The sequence below is a fragment of the Eretmochelys imbricata genome, chromosome 5 (assembly GCF_965152235.1).
Source record: "Eretmochelys imbricata isolate rEreImb1 chromosome 5, rEreImb1.hap1, whole genome shotgun sequence".
Lineage (NCBI taxonomy): Eukaryota > Metazoa > Chordata > Testudines > Cheloniidae > Eretmochelys > Eretmochelys imbricata.
Genome location: NC_135576.1, coordinates 73,807,290 through 73,825,047, shown reverse-complemented (window position 1 = coordinate 73,825,047; position 17,758 = coordinate 73,807,290). Strand labels below are relative to the sequence as shown.

The 17,758-nt window shown below is 41.0% G+C and overlaps 1 protein-coding gene across 7 annotated transcripts in view; it reads right to left on the bottom strand.

The window, feature by feature from the left end:
* Nucleotides 1–17,758, bottom strand: part of COMMD10 (COMM domain containing 10) — a 159,116-nt gene that overhangs the window by 110,610 nt on the left and 30,748 nt on the right. The window contains exon 6 of one of the 7 annotated variants that reach the window (XM_077817350.1): nt 3,144–3,387. The exons of the other annotated variants lie outside the window; for them this stretch is intronic. Within the exon in view, the coding sequence (XP_077673476.1) occupies nt 3,292–3,387 (96 nt within the window). The 3' untranslated portion in view covers nt 3,144–3,291. Of the gene's footprint in view, nt 1–3,143; nt 3,388–17,758 lie in introns of those variants that run through there. 7 annotated transcript variants of the gene reach the window in all.

The window sequence follows — 17,758 nt, the reverse complement described above, 5'->3', positions numbered from 1 at the left end:
AACCATTCATACTTACCAGTGAAAAGGAAAGCTACATTTCTTATACATCTTACCCTCTCCCATGTAATTGGTTAGAAAACTATCTGCCTTTTAAAAGAAACTGAATCACCAGGAGTGCCACAGTTCCCAGATGATAACTCTAAGGTGCTAGATACAGATCACAGACAAGGCCAAAAAAAAAAAAAATAGTGAATATACTTTTCTACAGACTCTACCCACAGGCTATGATCTGTCCATGAGATGCCAAACTGAGAGGAGACAGTTCTGCTTGGGCTTGCTTTACAAGTAGCCCACTAGATTGCTGCAAAAGGGTCCAGTGAAGTGAGCTGTAGCTCATGAAAGCTTATGCTCAAATAATTTGTTAGTCTCTAAGGTGCCACAAGTACTCCTTTTCTTTTCATGTATGCTAAGCTTCCCTGGGTCTCAGAAAGCTATAGTACTGTTTCTTCCCTGGCACCTCTGGCATATTTCCGGGATCCTGACTCTCTGTCTGCTACCTCTTCATGGAAATGGAGCCCCACAATCCTTCTACCTTATGCTCCCAGGACCTGTGTTGACCCACAAGATACCCCAGTATCTTAAACACACACACTATGTGAATCCCACCTTCTAGGTTACATTTTAATTCTCTCGGGAGTTGCATGGTTGGTGTAGCACATAATAAACACACGTGCTTTACATGGAAGTCTAACACATTATTGCTCTTTACTTAAGTACAAGAAATACAGAGTACAGATCACAAAGAAAATAAACATCCTAATCACAATACCACTCTTTAGCTCACCCTTCCCCTGGGAGACCATCTGTGCTCAGGTAGGCAGGGTCCTCCTCCCCAGCTCTTTGTGTTTGTTTACATTTCTTTTCCCTCATAATAACAATTTTGTTAGTTCTGTTTAGGTGGGGAGACAGCCCAGAATCCAGCAGAGCCTATCAAAGAGCTGTTGATGAACACCATTAAGGGTTGGTATTTGACTCATCAGCACAACTCAAAGCCAAAAGGCAGAAAATACTCTCTGCAGATCCTGATTGTATTTCCTGACCACCCTGCAGAAGCTTCAGAAGCAGAACCTAGTAGCAGACAAGGGAAGAAGGTATAGAAGATTTTTTTAAAAAATCTTGCAGGCAGCCAGAAAGCAAGAAAGTTGTGCAAAGACCAGCTGGAGTGTAAGAGTCTCAGTACAGAAGTCAGACTAGGGTCTGAGAGTCAACTTCCCCAGCCCCTTCCACACTTCCAATTCTGTGAATTTTTAGTAGACTTAATCTCCTCTTTGTCTGCTCTCCCACAACTGATTTTGTGCCTTCTTCCACTCTATGGGGCTCCATACAGATGGGGGGCTCTTCGAGTTCAAAGTAAGCCATTACCCTGTTCTCCTGGAAGTCCCTCCTTGAAACTTATTTCTACTGTGACATCTACAAGAAGCTAGTGAACTAATTATAGAGGTGGATCACTAGTTTGGGATAGTTGACATTTATCAATAAAAAGTGTGTGTGTGTGTGTGTGTGTGTGTGTGTCAGAGAGACTGTTTTTATCCCTCCCTTTCATAAGTTGCTTATCTTCTTAGACTAACTGGGGACTGGGACTGTGTTTTCACATACATTTTGAACAGCACCTAGCACCCTGTGAGTGCTACAGAATACAAACAAACAGGAATAAAAACTCACTATGAATGTTCCTCTTCCTGTCCTTGTTTCTAACACTTGTTTCTGCCATAGAGACAGGGTAGAAAGCTGCAAGACAAAACTCTGACTGCTCCAAACCAAACCTGCAGTGGTTACTTCTGGAGTAATGAGAAGCTCAACAGCTGGATCTCAAGCAGCTGCCTTTCCCCACAATACAGGTTCTAGATGAGACTCTGTTACCTATGCCATGATACCATGGCATCATGTCCTAACAAGGGGACTGGGTGGAAGAAAATATGGCCATTGCTGACTTCTTAGGTTGAACGAAGAAAGTATTTCATCGTCATATCCCACTCCAGATCCACTATAAAGAATGGCAACTGGAAGCAGCACTACATCACAACAGCCTACACAAAAGTGTGAAGCGGTTCCAATCACTACAGGTGCACCTAATTGGAACTAGGTCTGGGAATTAGCTCTTTCCCTGTTGGGTGCCACCTTCCTTTGCTTGCTTGCTTGTGCTGTAGCCCCTGTCTCTCTCTTGCCAGGACTCAGTGCTCCCTCTTCATGACTCAGCCCTCCAGCCAGGTCACTATAAAGTCCTTCCCTTCCAGGGTAACAAAGTTCCATGGAACTATCTGTCTGAATGCCATTTCAGGTAGTTTTCCATTTCAACTTCAGGTCCTGTGCCACTTTCCCCAGCAGCTGGTGGGGAACCCAGGCCTGCCTCCTGTTCCAGGTTCCAGCCCAGGGACCCTATGGCTAGCAACCTAGGTCAGCTCAGTTTCAGACCCTGTTGCTATTTCCCTGGGTTCCTTCCTATTCCACCTCCTTGCCTATCTGTCGGTTTACCATCAGAGCTTCCTCGGTTCCCCACGGCTACTTTACTCCTCTGTGCCTCTTGTAAGACTCTGGTCCATGACAGGACCGGACCCCAGGGCTTACTTTCCCCCAGATCTCCTACTTGTCCATGGACAACTCCCTTTTCCTCTAGGCAGTGACTGCAGACCTCCTCCCTGCAGCCCCTTTCATGCTCTCACTTCCTGGCTTTATACTCCTATACCAGCTCCTCCCCACCACTGGATTTCATCTGCTTTTAGGCCTTATCAATCCTTGGTTCCCTGCTCCAGGTGTGGCATCTATGATTAGTTAGCCCCTCCTGGCCCACATTAACTCACACAGGGCTTGTGTGGGGTGGACACTCCATCACGGAAAGCAATCACATCACCCCTTAATAAGACGGACAATCACAAGTGAGGATCTAGAATGTGCCACACTTTACAGAAAGGAAGTTGTGTTCCTGTAGATAAAATATGAATGAATCAGCTCTTAAAGATTTAACGCAACTGCAAGCCAGAATCTACTAGGGAAGAAATTCATATTTTATTTTTAGAATTATGAATAATAAAAATATTTTTGAAAGAAAGACACTTTAAAAATGCAAATCCCAGAGGGCCCATCTCCATTAAAACCAAGCAGAGAGATAACAGATTAATGGACCCTACAACGAACAGTATGAGTGAATCCCTTTAAAGTGAGAACGGCAGACACCAAGAAGTTATACAAGTCTTACAGTTATTACAAATCAAGCTTACACCATGTCACAGAATAATTGTCATGTATCATTCATTCATTGGCAATCTCTCAATTCAAGGATGATCTACCACAAATTTACATATGAGTCCTGAGATGATTCAGGAGTTCGATCCTGGAACTGCAGCTCCGTCGGCAATAGGTACAGACATGTTGTGGTAGGCCAGTTGCCTGCTGGGAGAAAGTTCTTTCTTTGATTGTCATGTATATGCATATGGCAGTATCAAATTCCGCTGCTTTAAAATGTTCAAAGTCATCTCTTTCATTGTGAACAGGAAACTGACATTATGACACCTGCAACAGTTTACCTCACTAAGACCCTACTCCAATACTCACTCAAGCCAAAGCAAAGTCTCCCATTGACTTCAGTGGTGCAGGATCAGGATTTAAGAGACTAGCAGAGTTTGCAAAAAATGCAATTTTTTTTTTAATTAGTGCATGTTAACTTGTAGGTATGCTCTAGATACTCATTGAAGATATGTATGATCTAAAATACTACTTAGTATTTATTTAGTGCTTTTTACTGAAGAATCACTTTACAAAAATGTATAAAAATCTCCATTTTACAGATGGGAAAATTGAGTCAAAGAGGTTAAGCAAATTATTAGCACAGTCAAGAAGACAATCCCAGTCTCCTGATTTCCAGTCGTCTGGACTAACTACTAGATCAAACTGGCCTCTTCACAACCTCTTATCTTGTGTGGATATATATAATGGTCTAAAGGTTCCAGTTACCTGAGAAGTCTACTCTCCTACTATATATCTCATCATGGTAGCTAATATCAGATTAGAGAGAACAGGACATGTGTGTCGCTCCTACTGTTAGTTCTTGAGCAGTACTCTATAAGACTGGCAGTGGACTATTTTCAGTTGAAGATTGTCACGTAGCAAAGCTGCTCCCTTCGATGGGTCATCAGAGATAGAGCTGATGGACTTCAAGGCACAATAACCTGGGTCTTGCAAATTGGATTTTATGGAATTACAGTATAATATATATAGTAAGTTGCTCAAAGCTAACCATAAAAATGATAGCCTAACTAATAAACTCTAGGATCAGTTGAACTGTGAGTGTATATTTATACATGGGCGTGTACAGATATAATATATATATATATACACACACATGAATGATATGAGCAAGTCATTTAACATCTTTATGGCTCAGTTACCCCCTCTGTTAAATAAATTACACACACACTTTTGTAATTGCACGTAGTTGCTGAAATATTTGTCAATACAAAAAACATTCAGTTGTCATCCAATAGAAGGAATTAATATCAATATTCCATGAACTTCTGAAAGCTCTCAAAAATGGATACTCTCATAAAAAAACAACCTTCCACACAAACTTCCTCGTGGCTGGATTTTACTAAAACTAGACAAGCCATTTACAACACACACTTTGCTTCTCTACAAAAGAAAAAGGACACTAAACTTTCTAAACTACTACGTGCTATTACATGCCAAAAGGGGTCACAGCAATGGTTCCCTCAACCCACCCAGCAATACTGTTAACCTATCCAACTATACTCTCAGCCCAGCAGAAGCAGCTGTCCTATCTTGGGGCCTCTCCTTCTGCCCCTCCACCCCCACGAACATGATACAGTTCTGTGGTGACCTAGAATCCTATTTTCGACATCTCCGACTCAAGGAATATTTCCAATATACCTCTGAACAACATACTAATCCACAGAGACCTCCCTACCAACACTACAAAAAGAAGGATTCTAGGTGGACTCCTCCTGAAGGTCGAAACAGCAGACTGGACTTCTACATAGAGTGCTTCCGCCGACGTGCACAGGCTGAAATTGTGGAAAAGCAGCATCACTTGCCCCATAACCTCAGCCGTGCGGAACACAATGCCATCCACAGCCTCAGAAACAACTCTGACATCATAATCAAAGAGGCTGACAAAGGAGGTGCTGTTGTCATCATGAATAGGTCGGAATATGAACAAGAGGCTGCTCGTCAGCTCTCCAACACCACTTTCTACAAGCCATTACCCTCTGATCCCACTGAGAGTTACCAAAAGAAACTACAGCAATTGCTCAAGAAACTCCCTGAAAAAGCACAAGATCAAATCTGCACAGATACACCCCTGGAACCCCGACCTGGGATATTCTATCTACTACCCAAGATCCATAATCCTGGAAATCCTGGGCGCCCCATCATCTCAGGCATTGGCACTCTGACAGCAGGATTTGTCTGGCTATGTAGACTCCCTCCTCAGGCCCTACACTACCAGCACTCCCAGCTACCTTCGAGACACCACTGACTTCCTGAGGAAACTACAATCCATCGGTGATCTTCCTGATAACACCATCCTGGCCACTATGGATGTAGAAGCCCTCTACACCAACATTCCACACAAAGATGGACTACAAGCCGTCAAGAACACTATCCCCAATAATGTCACGGCTAACCTGGTGGCTGACCTTTGTGACTTTGTCCTTACCCATAACTATTTTACATTTGGGGACAATGTATACCTTCAGATCAGTGGCACTGCTATTGGTACCCGCATAGCCCCACAGTATGCCAACATTTTTATGGCTGACTTAGAACAACGCTTCCTCAGCTCTCGTCCCCTAACACCCCTACTCTACTTGCGCTATATTGATGACATCTTCATCATCTGGACCCATGGAAAAGAAGCCCTTGAGGAATTCCACCATGATTTCAACAATTTCCATCCCACCATCAACCTCAGCCTGGTCCAGTCCACACAAGAGATCCACTTCCTGGACACTACAGTGCTAATAAACGATGGTCACATAAACACCACACTATACCGGAAACCTACTGACCGCTATTCCTACCTACATGCCTCCAGCTTTCACCCTGACCACACCACACGATCCATCGTCTACAGCCAAGCTCTGCGATACAACCGCATTTTCTCCAACCCCTCAGACAGAGACAAACACCTACAAGATCTCTATCAAGCATTCTTACAACTACAGTACCCACCTGCGGAAGTGAAGAAACAGATTGATAGAGCCAGAAGAGTTCCCAGAAGTCACCTATTACAGGACAGGCCTAACAAAGAAAATAACAGAACGCCACTAGCCATCACCTTCAGCCCCCAACTAAAACCCCTCCAACGCATTATCTAGGATCTACAACCTATCCTGAAGGATGACCCAACACTCTCACAAATCTTGGGAGACAGGCCAGTCCTTGCCTACAGACAGCCCCCCAACCTGAAGCAAATACTCACCAGCAACCACATACCACACAACAGAACCACTAACCCAGGAACCTATCCTTGCAACAAAGCCCGTTGCCAACTGTGTCCACATATCTATTCAGGGGACCCCATCACAGGGCTTAATCACATCAGCCACACTATCACACTCGTTCACCTGCACATCCACCAATGTGATATATGCCATCATGTGCCAGCAATGCTCCTCTGCCATGTACATTGGTCAAACTGGACAGTCTCTACGTAAAAGAATAAATGGACACAAATCAGATGTCAAGAATTATAACATTCATAAACCAGTCGGAGAACACTTCAATCTCTCTGGTCACGCGATTAAAGACATGAAAGTTGCGATATTACAACAAAAAAACTTCAAATCCAGACTCCAGCGAGAAACTGTTGAATTGGAATTCATTTGCAAATTGGATACAATTAACTTAGGCTTGAATAGAGACTGGGAGTGGCTAAGTCATTATGCAAGGTAACCTATTTCCCCTTGTTTTTTCCTACCCCTATCACCCCCTCAGACGTTCTTGTTAAACCCTGGATTTGTGCTGGAAATGGCCCACCTTGATTATCATACACATTGTAAGGAGAGTGATCACTTTAGATAAGCTATTACCAGCAGGAGAGTGGGGTGGGTGGAGGTATTTTTTCATGCTTTGTGTGTATAAAAGATCTTCTACACTTTCCACAGTATGCATCCGATGAAGTGAGCTGTAGCTCACTAAAGCTTATGCTCAAATAAATTGGTTAGTCTCTAAGGTGCCACAAGTACTCCTTTTCTTTTTGCGAATACAGACTAACACCGCTGTTACTCTGAAACTGACTAACGTAATCTAAGTAATTCAAATATTTTTCCAATTACTGAAATTAACAGTGGAAAAATTATATCCAGCGCTCAATTCACCTCTGTACTACAGAGGCAAAACTATAACACGTTTTCGAAGGAAAACGAGCATTTATCTTCCTATCTAGGAGGGAAAGGGCCAGGGTAGAGTGCACGGGTAGGGTGCAGGCTGTGGGGGGCCGTTTACTTTTGCATTCTGTTTGCTCCTGATGAGAACTCCTCCAACATCTGAAAGTAAGGGGTTTCTGTTTTAATTGCCTTCTTTTTGAAGGAGCTAGAAGCACAATTTACTCTTCTTAGTGTGGTTAGATGTTTGGCTGCATGTGTGTGTTCCCTCTGTGTGCCGCCCCAGCCCTGCGCAGACAGCTGGCACAGGAGACCTCGAGCAAACCACCCAATGACCACAAGATCCATTGAGGGACGAAGGCACCCAGCCACGTTTCTTGTTGACGAAGCACAGTACTAGTATTCCACAAACTTTACCGGACTGCTCATACATGTATGCCCATAACAATAGACCAGCTCAGACGGCAGGACTTCCCGTTCCTCCCTAGGCCAGACAAAAATATTCCCTCTGAGATACATTTTTATACCCTGATACAAACATGTTAGTACTGCCCCTCTGACATAGTTACTGTAGTTACTTCCCCCTGACGTGGCTAGTTATTACTTATTCTTGTACATATTGGTTTGATTAAAACATCTTTATTCGTACTGTTATCCTGACCTTATCTTTTAGGAGTGGGTCAGTGTGTTCCTGTTATCCTTGGGGAATGTTTTTGTACCATCCTTGATAACGGGATGTTTTGGTACCACTTGATATTGGCATGTGTTTGCATGAGCACTCTGTGACTAGCACTCCTTAAGAATGTGTATTTTTGCAATATTAGCCCTGTTCTTGCCAAATTTTGTGAGCAGGTTCTGCCTCATACCAGGCCTCTAATACAAGGGCTTATGTTTCAGGCTCTCGTCCTACTACACTTATTAAGGGCTTTTTGAGAAAACAATATCCAGATAAGCCCTGATCCCTGAGAACTGTGGAAGCATCAGGCTCTTAAGAGGAATGGGACGTTACCTCAGCCTTAGATTCGTTCAGCCCTGCCTCCTGAACCTGAACCCCACTTGCTTTACTCTCTGAAGGGGAAAGAAGAGCCATCCTTGCTTCAAAGGCTATCACCACTGGCCACTGTTTCAAACTGTTAAGCCCAAGCTACAGACAAAAACCCCTTCAGAGGAAGAATGAAAAGGGAAACTTGATAAAGTTTCGTACATTTTTCCTTAAAGATCCATAGTGCACTGGACGGCAGGTCACTTCTGCCTAGGTGGCATGCAGACCAGAAACTACATTTTCAGCTGAAGTCAGCAGATAGCAGAGCTCAATGAGAAGGAAAGCACTATTTCTCTTGGTCTGCTCTGCCTTGCTGTTAAAGATGGAAGGAAATGCCCAGAATGGTGAACCTAATGAATAAAAAAAGCATACTTTGTGAAGGTAAGAGAAGTAGACAGGATCTGAGCTTGTCAAAGTCCATACACTCGCAGAAACTCTGTTAAAATCAGGGATGGGGGGAGCAATTGGGCGGTCAGTAAAAAAGAGTCTGCTCCAAATACTAATTTTAGACCTTTATAGATCTAAAATAGTTCCTGTGTGATGATGCATTGCATTTCTGCCAAGTACAGTAAGACTGCTTTATTGATTTTAAAGAAATTATTGAAGAAAATCTGTTCAAAATATTTCTAATGCTATCATCTTTCCTTTAGAAAGGTCAATGGTGTTATTAAAGTTGTCTGATAAAAATGACATAAGCATGAACATAAACCTATTATGGTAAAATTATATTTTAATAAGATCTGTCAGGAAAAAATTGGGTATTTACAAAAAATTGGCATCTTGTTAATTTTGTTTCGTATTATATTGGCAACTCTGACAGGATCACCTGTGACAAGGTTTGGGAAGTAACCGGATACCTGAAAACTGCAATATACTCAGAGATATTATCACATGAACACTACAAATAGCAATTCTAGTAGAAAAAAAAAAATATGAGCAAAAAGAAAGAAGCCCAATGTGGCCACATGAAGAAATACTTAAAGAACCAAAGGTTAAAAAGAAGTTGTATGTGAAATGGAGAAGGGGGGGAAAGCAACAAGAAAAAGGGAGAAAAGAAGTCAGTGGAATAAGATTTCATTTAGATAACTACAAGGTAATATATTTGGAGAAAATAATACTAAGCAGAATACAAAATGGGAGAATGGTAGATAGGAAATGAGGATTTTCAGGCATAATTCAGGCAATATATATGTCCAATCTCACAATAAATCATATGTGTCCTTTTCTTCCATTTTGTGTTGTCTGCTCCTAACGGAATGGTGTGGCAGGAATGGCCAGTGGCACTAAAGAAGCCATGATCCCTGGAGAGTAAAGAGGGGGACAGATCAACCAGGCCTCTAAACCCTTCCAGGAGCTCAAACACACTCATCCCTCTTTGGGAAGCGCTCAGTACAAACAGTAAGGCGATATCCTGAAGATCTCTTAAACTTTTCTATGAGCTTCACAACACAAGTGTCTGAGATGGCCCCAGGGGATACAGAGGATAATCTTGAGCTATTATAGAGATTAGGCCGAGATGGTTTATGGAGATTTGTCATCTGCAATTTAGGCACAACTGATGCCATAGTCTGAAAGTATAATAATACTGTATCACCTCATTTTCTACATACATAAATTATTATGAAAATGAATTTGTCTAGATTATTTATTTTTACACCTCAGGGCTTTTTCTTTTGATTACTTCTTTGTTTGCAAACTAGTATCATACCTGGCAGCACAGATATCGGAATAAGAATTATTAACTTGTATTCCTTCCACTGGTTAACTGGCTCTTCAACCATAAAGACATTAATATCCATTAGGTCCTAGATAAATTATCAGTTTTCTACAATTTCTGAAAAAAGTCAGAATGGTAACTATTTACAGTAGGGAAAAAGTAGCAACATTTTAAAAACCAATAAAATATTCCCAAACAAATTTCTTTCAGTGCCTCCTTAACAAGAAAAAAATTATTAAAATTACACAAGACGTTTTTAACAGCACTATGATTAAGAAATGTTATAGTAAACCTATGTAAGAAATCCTTTTTAGATCCTTGTTTAAGATTTAGAAATATAATTTAACATTTTCAATCCTCAAAATGTATCAGCAGGTCTCACTTTGACTCCAAGTTAAAATTTCCTTTCCATAAATAAAGCACCATCTGTAATCAGACTCCAATCCAATTTACCATAAGCTAAATGATGTTTTTGTTGTCAAGGTGATTTCATACCAGCTCCCCAGGAAAAGACAGACGAAACAAAAGGACTGAGGATAAGTGAACAATGAATCTTGTAGCAAATGAGAATACAAATTTACCAAAATTCAGATAATCCTAGTTTAATTTTAGAGTTTTAGACAGCATATTTCCTTGGCAATTAAGATACTGCAACTAATAATACAAATAGAATATTTCCTTCGGGTTTTTTTCTGGTATAATACTTTAAGTATTATAACTCTGAAAGTTATTTTATACCTGCCAAAAATTATTCCATGGAATACTAATCTGCGGTATTGTGTACCCTTCAACACAGATTACCTTTGAACTACTTTAAATCATAGCTATGGAACAATACCATAGAAACATCCAAGGGTTTAAAATTATTTCTCCAGAGAGGAAAATCAAGTACCAATTTTGAATGTTAGATTCTGACAAAGGAGCTTATGTTTGAGTGATCTTTAATTTAGTTAGCTGTAGTAAACCTAAATGAATGTGCTTATACTAGTACAATTAGCAAAAATGAAAATAAAGACAAATTTCATTTACTTTGCTCTGCATATTTTGATTAATAGGCATTAATTTTGTAAACTGGTGCAACAGAACTCTATTGTTATATACAGATTAGAAACGTAAACATTTAGCATTTCCCACAACTACTGACTTCACAATTGATTTTGAATTTTATTTCAAAAAACAGTTAAGTGCCAGAGAAGTGTAATGAAGTAAAAGAGCACTACTGCCCCCTAATGAGCTAATCTAGAAAGAAATTTCTGTAAATCATTTCCATCTCTCTCCTTCATGGAGCAACAACAGGCCATTACTTTCAAGCATGGAGGATAAATAGCATATATAAACAATTAGCCATTTTGAAATAGTAACTGGCATGCATATCAAAATTCTGTGTAAGAGGCTGCAATTACCTCTATGTATAAGTTTAGGGAGAAAATGAGAAAAGCTGTAGAACATTTAGGATGCTGAGATAAGTACTTAGCATTTTCATATACAGAACTCTGATGATGAAAAGTACTTTACAAACATTAACTAATTAAGCCTCAACACTTCTATGAATCACGTAGATGAGTGCCTTTCTGTCTTAAAACTTATCCTATGTGATCAATAAGCCACAAGCCAGTTGCGGTTATTCTTCAGGTCAAGTCAGATTTCTAAATTTCAGTATCCAAAACACTACAGCATTTGTATGTTTTTGTTGTTGCACCATTCCATCTACTAAGCACCAATTTCAGAGTTGTTATTAAAGGCATGTAGAAACTGTAAGAAAACCTAATTCCATCTGATTGCATCAATAAAAAGAAACAAAGAATCAACAGAAAGTTTAGGAACTGGAGTTGTGTTTATAGAGGAAATGTGTGCCGGTGGGTTGAACAAAATAAACTGTCTTTTGAATTAAAAAAAAGCCACATGATCTATTGGTAAATACTAATATGTCACTATGTGGCCAGGCTGGGTGGGAAAAAACCACTTTTGAGGTATATGGATTGAGGTTTCAACAATCTACAAGCTACATCATACAGGCAGACTGGTTCCACAGGAATCTAATGTCAACCCAACCCAATGGGTAAGGATTTTGTCTTTATATTTTTATAGCTGGAAACTGATGCAAAGGAATTGAGTGACTTGTCTAACACCAAATATATGAAAGCCAGAATTAGAGCCTGAATTATCTATTTTAAACCCTGAAAATACTGTATACAGATTACAAAACAAGCCAAAATGAATCCACTAAACACAAGGGAAAAAACTTTCAGCTGGGCCTCTACTCAACTGCTGTGTGTTCATGCATATAATTGCGTGCACGCACACACACATATATATACTTGGTCCTACACGTCACAGGTGGAAATACTGGGCACAACACTGCAAAGATATGAACATCTGCATACACACTTTTAACAGTCTTAACTATTAGCCAATACATGTATGTTAGGGGTAAGGCACGCTATATTAATAACGTATTATACCCAGCATATGGGCAGATATGTTAACCAAATTATATTAGGTCTTTCCTACAGTTCTGTTCACTTTGCTCACTTATGTCAAGTAATATATATTCCACAATACTCTGCAAAACTAAATGTAGATTTTGGCATTAGTGAATAAAATACCTCTCAAAGGCAAGAGCCATTGGTTCTGTGTCCTAACACAGGGCAGAAGGTATCCTGGGGTGGAATATAGTATCCACAACAAAGATAAGAAAACGTACACCATGGTACCAGAAAAACAAGTGTAGCCCTTTTGGGGTTTAGAGAGCATAGCCCTTTTAAATCTTTGTACTAAGGGGAGGGACTGCTAATTGTTCCAGGAAGAGGGAGTGCTTTTTATTTTTTAATTAATTATTATTTTTGCTTGCTTGTTTGTTTTTGAGGGGGAGGTGTAAGGAGAGAGCAGGAGAGCAACAGGATGTGTGTCTGGGGCTCCAGACAGAAGGGCAGCAGCAAGCAGGACCTCCCAGAGTGAAAAAGCCGAGAACCTACCCGAAGCCTGGGAGGGACAGAGCGGCCAACGGGGGACATCCCAGGACAGGAGCCAGGAGGAGTACTGTGGTAGGGAGGAATCTCCCAAGGAGGACAAACTGGAGCTGGACACAGTATCACTGCTGCCCAGAGTGGTATGAAGCTCTGACTACTGGGGCTTGTGAGTTTACATTGCGAATAAGGAAGGAGGCTGTACCTAGTTAAGTTGGGAGGTTGACTATAGCAGGGTTCAAAAAAGAACTAGATAAATTCATGGAGAATAGGTCCATCAATGGCTATTAGCTAGGATGGGCAGGGATGGTGTCCCTAGCCTCTGTTTGCCAGAAGCTTGGAATGGGTGACAAGGAATGGATCTAGGGTTGCAAGGTGTCCAGTTTTCGACCGGAACACCTCGTTGAAAAGGGACCCTGGCAGCTCCAGTCAGCACTGCTGACTGGGCCGTTAAAAGTCCAGTTGGCGGCACAGCGGGGCTAAGGCAGGCTCCCTGGCTGCTGTGGCTTTGCGTGGCTCCTGGAAGCAGCGGCATGTCCTCTGGTTCCTACGTGTAGGGGCAGCCAGGGGCTCGGCATGCTGTCCCCTCCCCAAGTGCCAGCTCCACAGCTCCCATTGGCTGGGAACTGCAGCCAATGGGAGCTGCGGGGGCGGCACCTGCAAACGGGGCAATGCATAGAGATTCCTGGCCGTGCCTCCACATAAGAGCCAGAGGGAGGACGTGCTGCTACTTCCAGGAGCTGCTTGAGGTAAGCGCCGCTCAGAGCCTGCACCCCTGACACCCTCCCGTGCCCCAACCCCTTACCCCAGCCCTGATCCCCCTCCCGCCCTCCGAACCCCTTGGTCCCAGCCTGGAGCAACCCTGCAGCTGATAACATTAGCTACAAAACGTTTTAGGACAAAAAGTGAAAAAGAATACATACAATATCCAGTTTCTTCTGGAAGAGTTTAAACAAGAAGAATATAATTATGCAGGTCTGAATTTGGCCAGGACATAGCCTTATCACCCTATTCTTGTGATAAGGGCTACGGAGTCTTTAATAACTACAAACATGATCCTGGTTTTACATCTCAACCAAAAATCAGCATATCCAACAGTACAGCGCTCCACTAAAATAAAGCATATGCATTGGTTCTGCACCTCCCCAAAAAGATCTTCACTTGATTCACTAATACAAGTACCTGCAGCACCTGCGTTTCTCTTAGTGATCTCCCATCTAAGTAATGACCAAGCCTGACCCCATGTGACTTTAATATAGGATAAACCACAGCTCAAGGTGGCATGGTTGGATGCATTAGGATCCATTCTGTCTCTCTGCCATAATGTACGAAATCTTAATAAATTCACTTTTTTTTAAAAGGGTTACTTACTCTTATCATCAAAACTACAACAAAACTTCAAGAGAAACTATTTATTAAGAGGGAATATTCCTTTATAGCAGCATGTGCATGTTTTTCTAGTGTTTTCTTTTAGTCATTTTTTGTAGCTGCATTTTACATATGTTGCTCATTACAACTTGTATACAAAATGCTATCTGTTTTCTGTATTAAGATTTTTAAAATTCACCCTCCGGCAATCTACTGTTTTTTCTAACAACAAAAAACTCTGTTACAGGCACCAGTTTAAGGCACCAAAAAGACCAAGGGCCTAAGTCTCCTTATTTACTCCAGTGTCAGTCAGGAGTAACTCTATTCAATCATTCCGGGGTACAAAATATATTGGAAGGACAGAACAGGTCATGGGGGGGGGGGAAGGGGTGGAGTGGCACTATATGTGAAAGAAAATGCAGAATCAAATGAAATAAAAATCTTAAATGAATCATGTTCCATAGAATATCTATGGATAGTAATTCCATGCTCTAATAAGAAAATAACAGTAGGGATCTATTATAGACCACCTGACCAGGACAGTGATAGTGACGATAAAATGCTAAGGGAGATTAGAGAGGCCATCAAAATAAAGAACTCAATAATAGTGGGGGATTTCAATTATCCCCATATTGACTGGATACAGGTCACCTCAGGATGAAATACAGAGACAAAATTTCTCGATACTTTAAATGACTGCTTCTTGGAGCAGCTGGTTCAGGAACCCACAAGGGGAGAGGCAACTCTCTATCTAGTCCTGAGTGGAGCACAGGATCTGGTCCAAGAGATAACTATAACAGGACTGCTTGGAAATAGTGACCATAATATAATAACATTTAACATTCCTGTGGTGGGAAGAACACTTCAACAGCCCAACACTGTGGCATTTAATTTCAGAAAGGGGAACTATGCAAAAATGAGGCAGTTAGTTAAACAGAAATTAAAAGGTACAGTGACTAGAGTGAAAAATTCCTGCAAGCTGCATGGACACTTTTCAAAGACACCATAATAGAGGCTCAATTTAAATGTATATCCCAAATTAAAAAACACAGTAAAAGAACTAAAAAAGAGCCACCGTGGCTTAGCAACCACGTAAAAGAAGCAGTGAGAGATAAAAAGGCATCTTTCAAAAGTGGAAGTCAAATCCTAGTGAGATAAATAGGAAGGAGCATAAACTGCCAAATTAAATGTAAAAATGTAATAAGAAAAGCCAAAAAGGAGTTTGAAGAACAGCGAGCCAAAAACTCAAAAGGTAATAACAAAATGTTTTTTAAGTACATCAGAAGCCTGCTAAATAACCAGTGGGGCCCCTGGACAATCGAGATACAAAAGGAGCACTTAAAGACAATAAAGTCATCACAGAGAAACTAAATGAATTCTTTGCTTCAGTTTTCATGGCTGAGGATGTTAGGGAGATTCCCAAACCTAAGCCGTTTCTTGTAGGTGACAAATCTGAGGAATTGTCACAGATTGAAGTATCATTAGAGGAGGTTTTGGAATTAATTGAGAAACTTAACAGTAACAAGTCACCGGGACCAGATGGCATTCACCCAAGAGTTCTGAAAGAACTCAAATGTGAAATTGTGGAACTATTAACTATGGTTTGTAACCTGTCCTTTAAATCAGCTACTGTACCCAATGACTGGAAGATAGCTAAGGTAACGCCAATATTTAAGAAGGGCTCTAGAGGTGATCCTGGCAATTACAGACTGGTAAGTCTAACATCAGTACCGGGCAAATTAGTTGAAACAATAGTAAAGTATAAAATTGTCAGACACATAGACGAACATAAATTGTTGCGCAAAAGTCAACATGGTTTCTGTAAAGGGAGATCATGTCTTACTAATCTATTAGAGTTCTTTGAGGGGGTCAACAAATATGTGGACAAAGGGGATCCAGTGGATATAGTGTACTTAGATTTCCAGAAAGCCTTTGACAAGGTCCCTCACCAAAAGCTCTTATGTAAATTAAGTTGTCATGGGATAAGAGGGAAGATCCTTTCATGGATTGAGAACTGGTTAAAAGACAGGGAACAAAGGGTAGGAATAAATGGTAAATTTTCAGAATGGAGAGGGGTAACTAGTTGCCTTCCCCAAGGGTCAGTCCTAGGACCAATCCTATTCAACCTACTCCTAAATGATCTGGAGAAAGGGGTAAACCGTGAAGTTGCAAAGTTTGCAGATGATACTAAACTGCTCAAGATAGTTAAGACGAAAGCAGACTGTGAAGAACTTCAAAAAGATCTCGCCAAACTAAGTGATTGGGCAACAAAATGGCAAATGAAGTTTAATGTGAATAAATGTAAAGTAATGCACATTGGAAAAAATAACCCCAACTATATGTACATTATGATGGGGGCTAATTTAACGACAACTAATCAGAAGAAAGATCTTGGAGTCACCGTGGACAGTTCTCTGAAGACATCCACGCAGTGTGCAGCGGCAGTCAAAAAAGCAAACTGGATGTTAGGAATCATTAAAAAAGGGATAGAGAATAAGACAGAGAATATCTTATTGCCCTCATATAAATCCATAGTACGCCCACATCTTGAATACTGCATACAGATGTGGTCTCCTCATCTCAAAAAAGATATGCTGGCCTTAGAAAAGATTTAGAGAAGGGCAACTAAAATGATTAGGGGTTTGGAACCGGTCCCATGAGAGGAGAGATTAAAGAGGCTAGGACTTTTCAGCTTGGAAAAGAGGAGACTAAGGGGGGATATGAGAGAGGTATATAAAATCATGAGTGGTGTGGAGAAAGTGAATAAGGAAAAGTTATTTACTTGTTCCCATAATATAAGAACTAGGGGCCACCAAATGAAATTAATGGGTAGCAGGTTTAAAACAAATAAAAGGAAGTTCTTCTTCACTCGGCGCACAGTCAACCCATGGAACATCTTGTCTGGGGAGGTTGCGAAGGCTAGGACTATAACAGGATTTAAAACAGAAGTGGATAAATTCATGGAGGTTAAGTCCATTAATAGCTATTAGCCAGGATGGGTAAGGAATGGTGTCCCTAGCCTCTGTTTGTCAGAGGGTGGAGATGGATGGCAGGAGAGAGATCGCTAGATCATTACCTGTTAGGTTCATTCCTTTTGGGACACCTGGCATTGGTCACTGTCAGTAGACAGGATACTGGGCTGGATGGACCTTTGGTCTGACCCAGTATGGCCATTCTTATGTTCTTAAATTAGTGGAGTTATTGTGGATTAATGTAGGTCTGAGAGCAGAATCAGGTCCCTTGAATTAAATTTTTCCTCCTTTTTTTAAAATCTACTTTTTCACTAACACAGATTAAAGTAGAGACCACAAAAGTTGGGGAGAGGTTA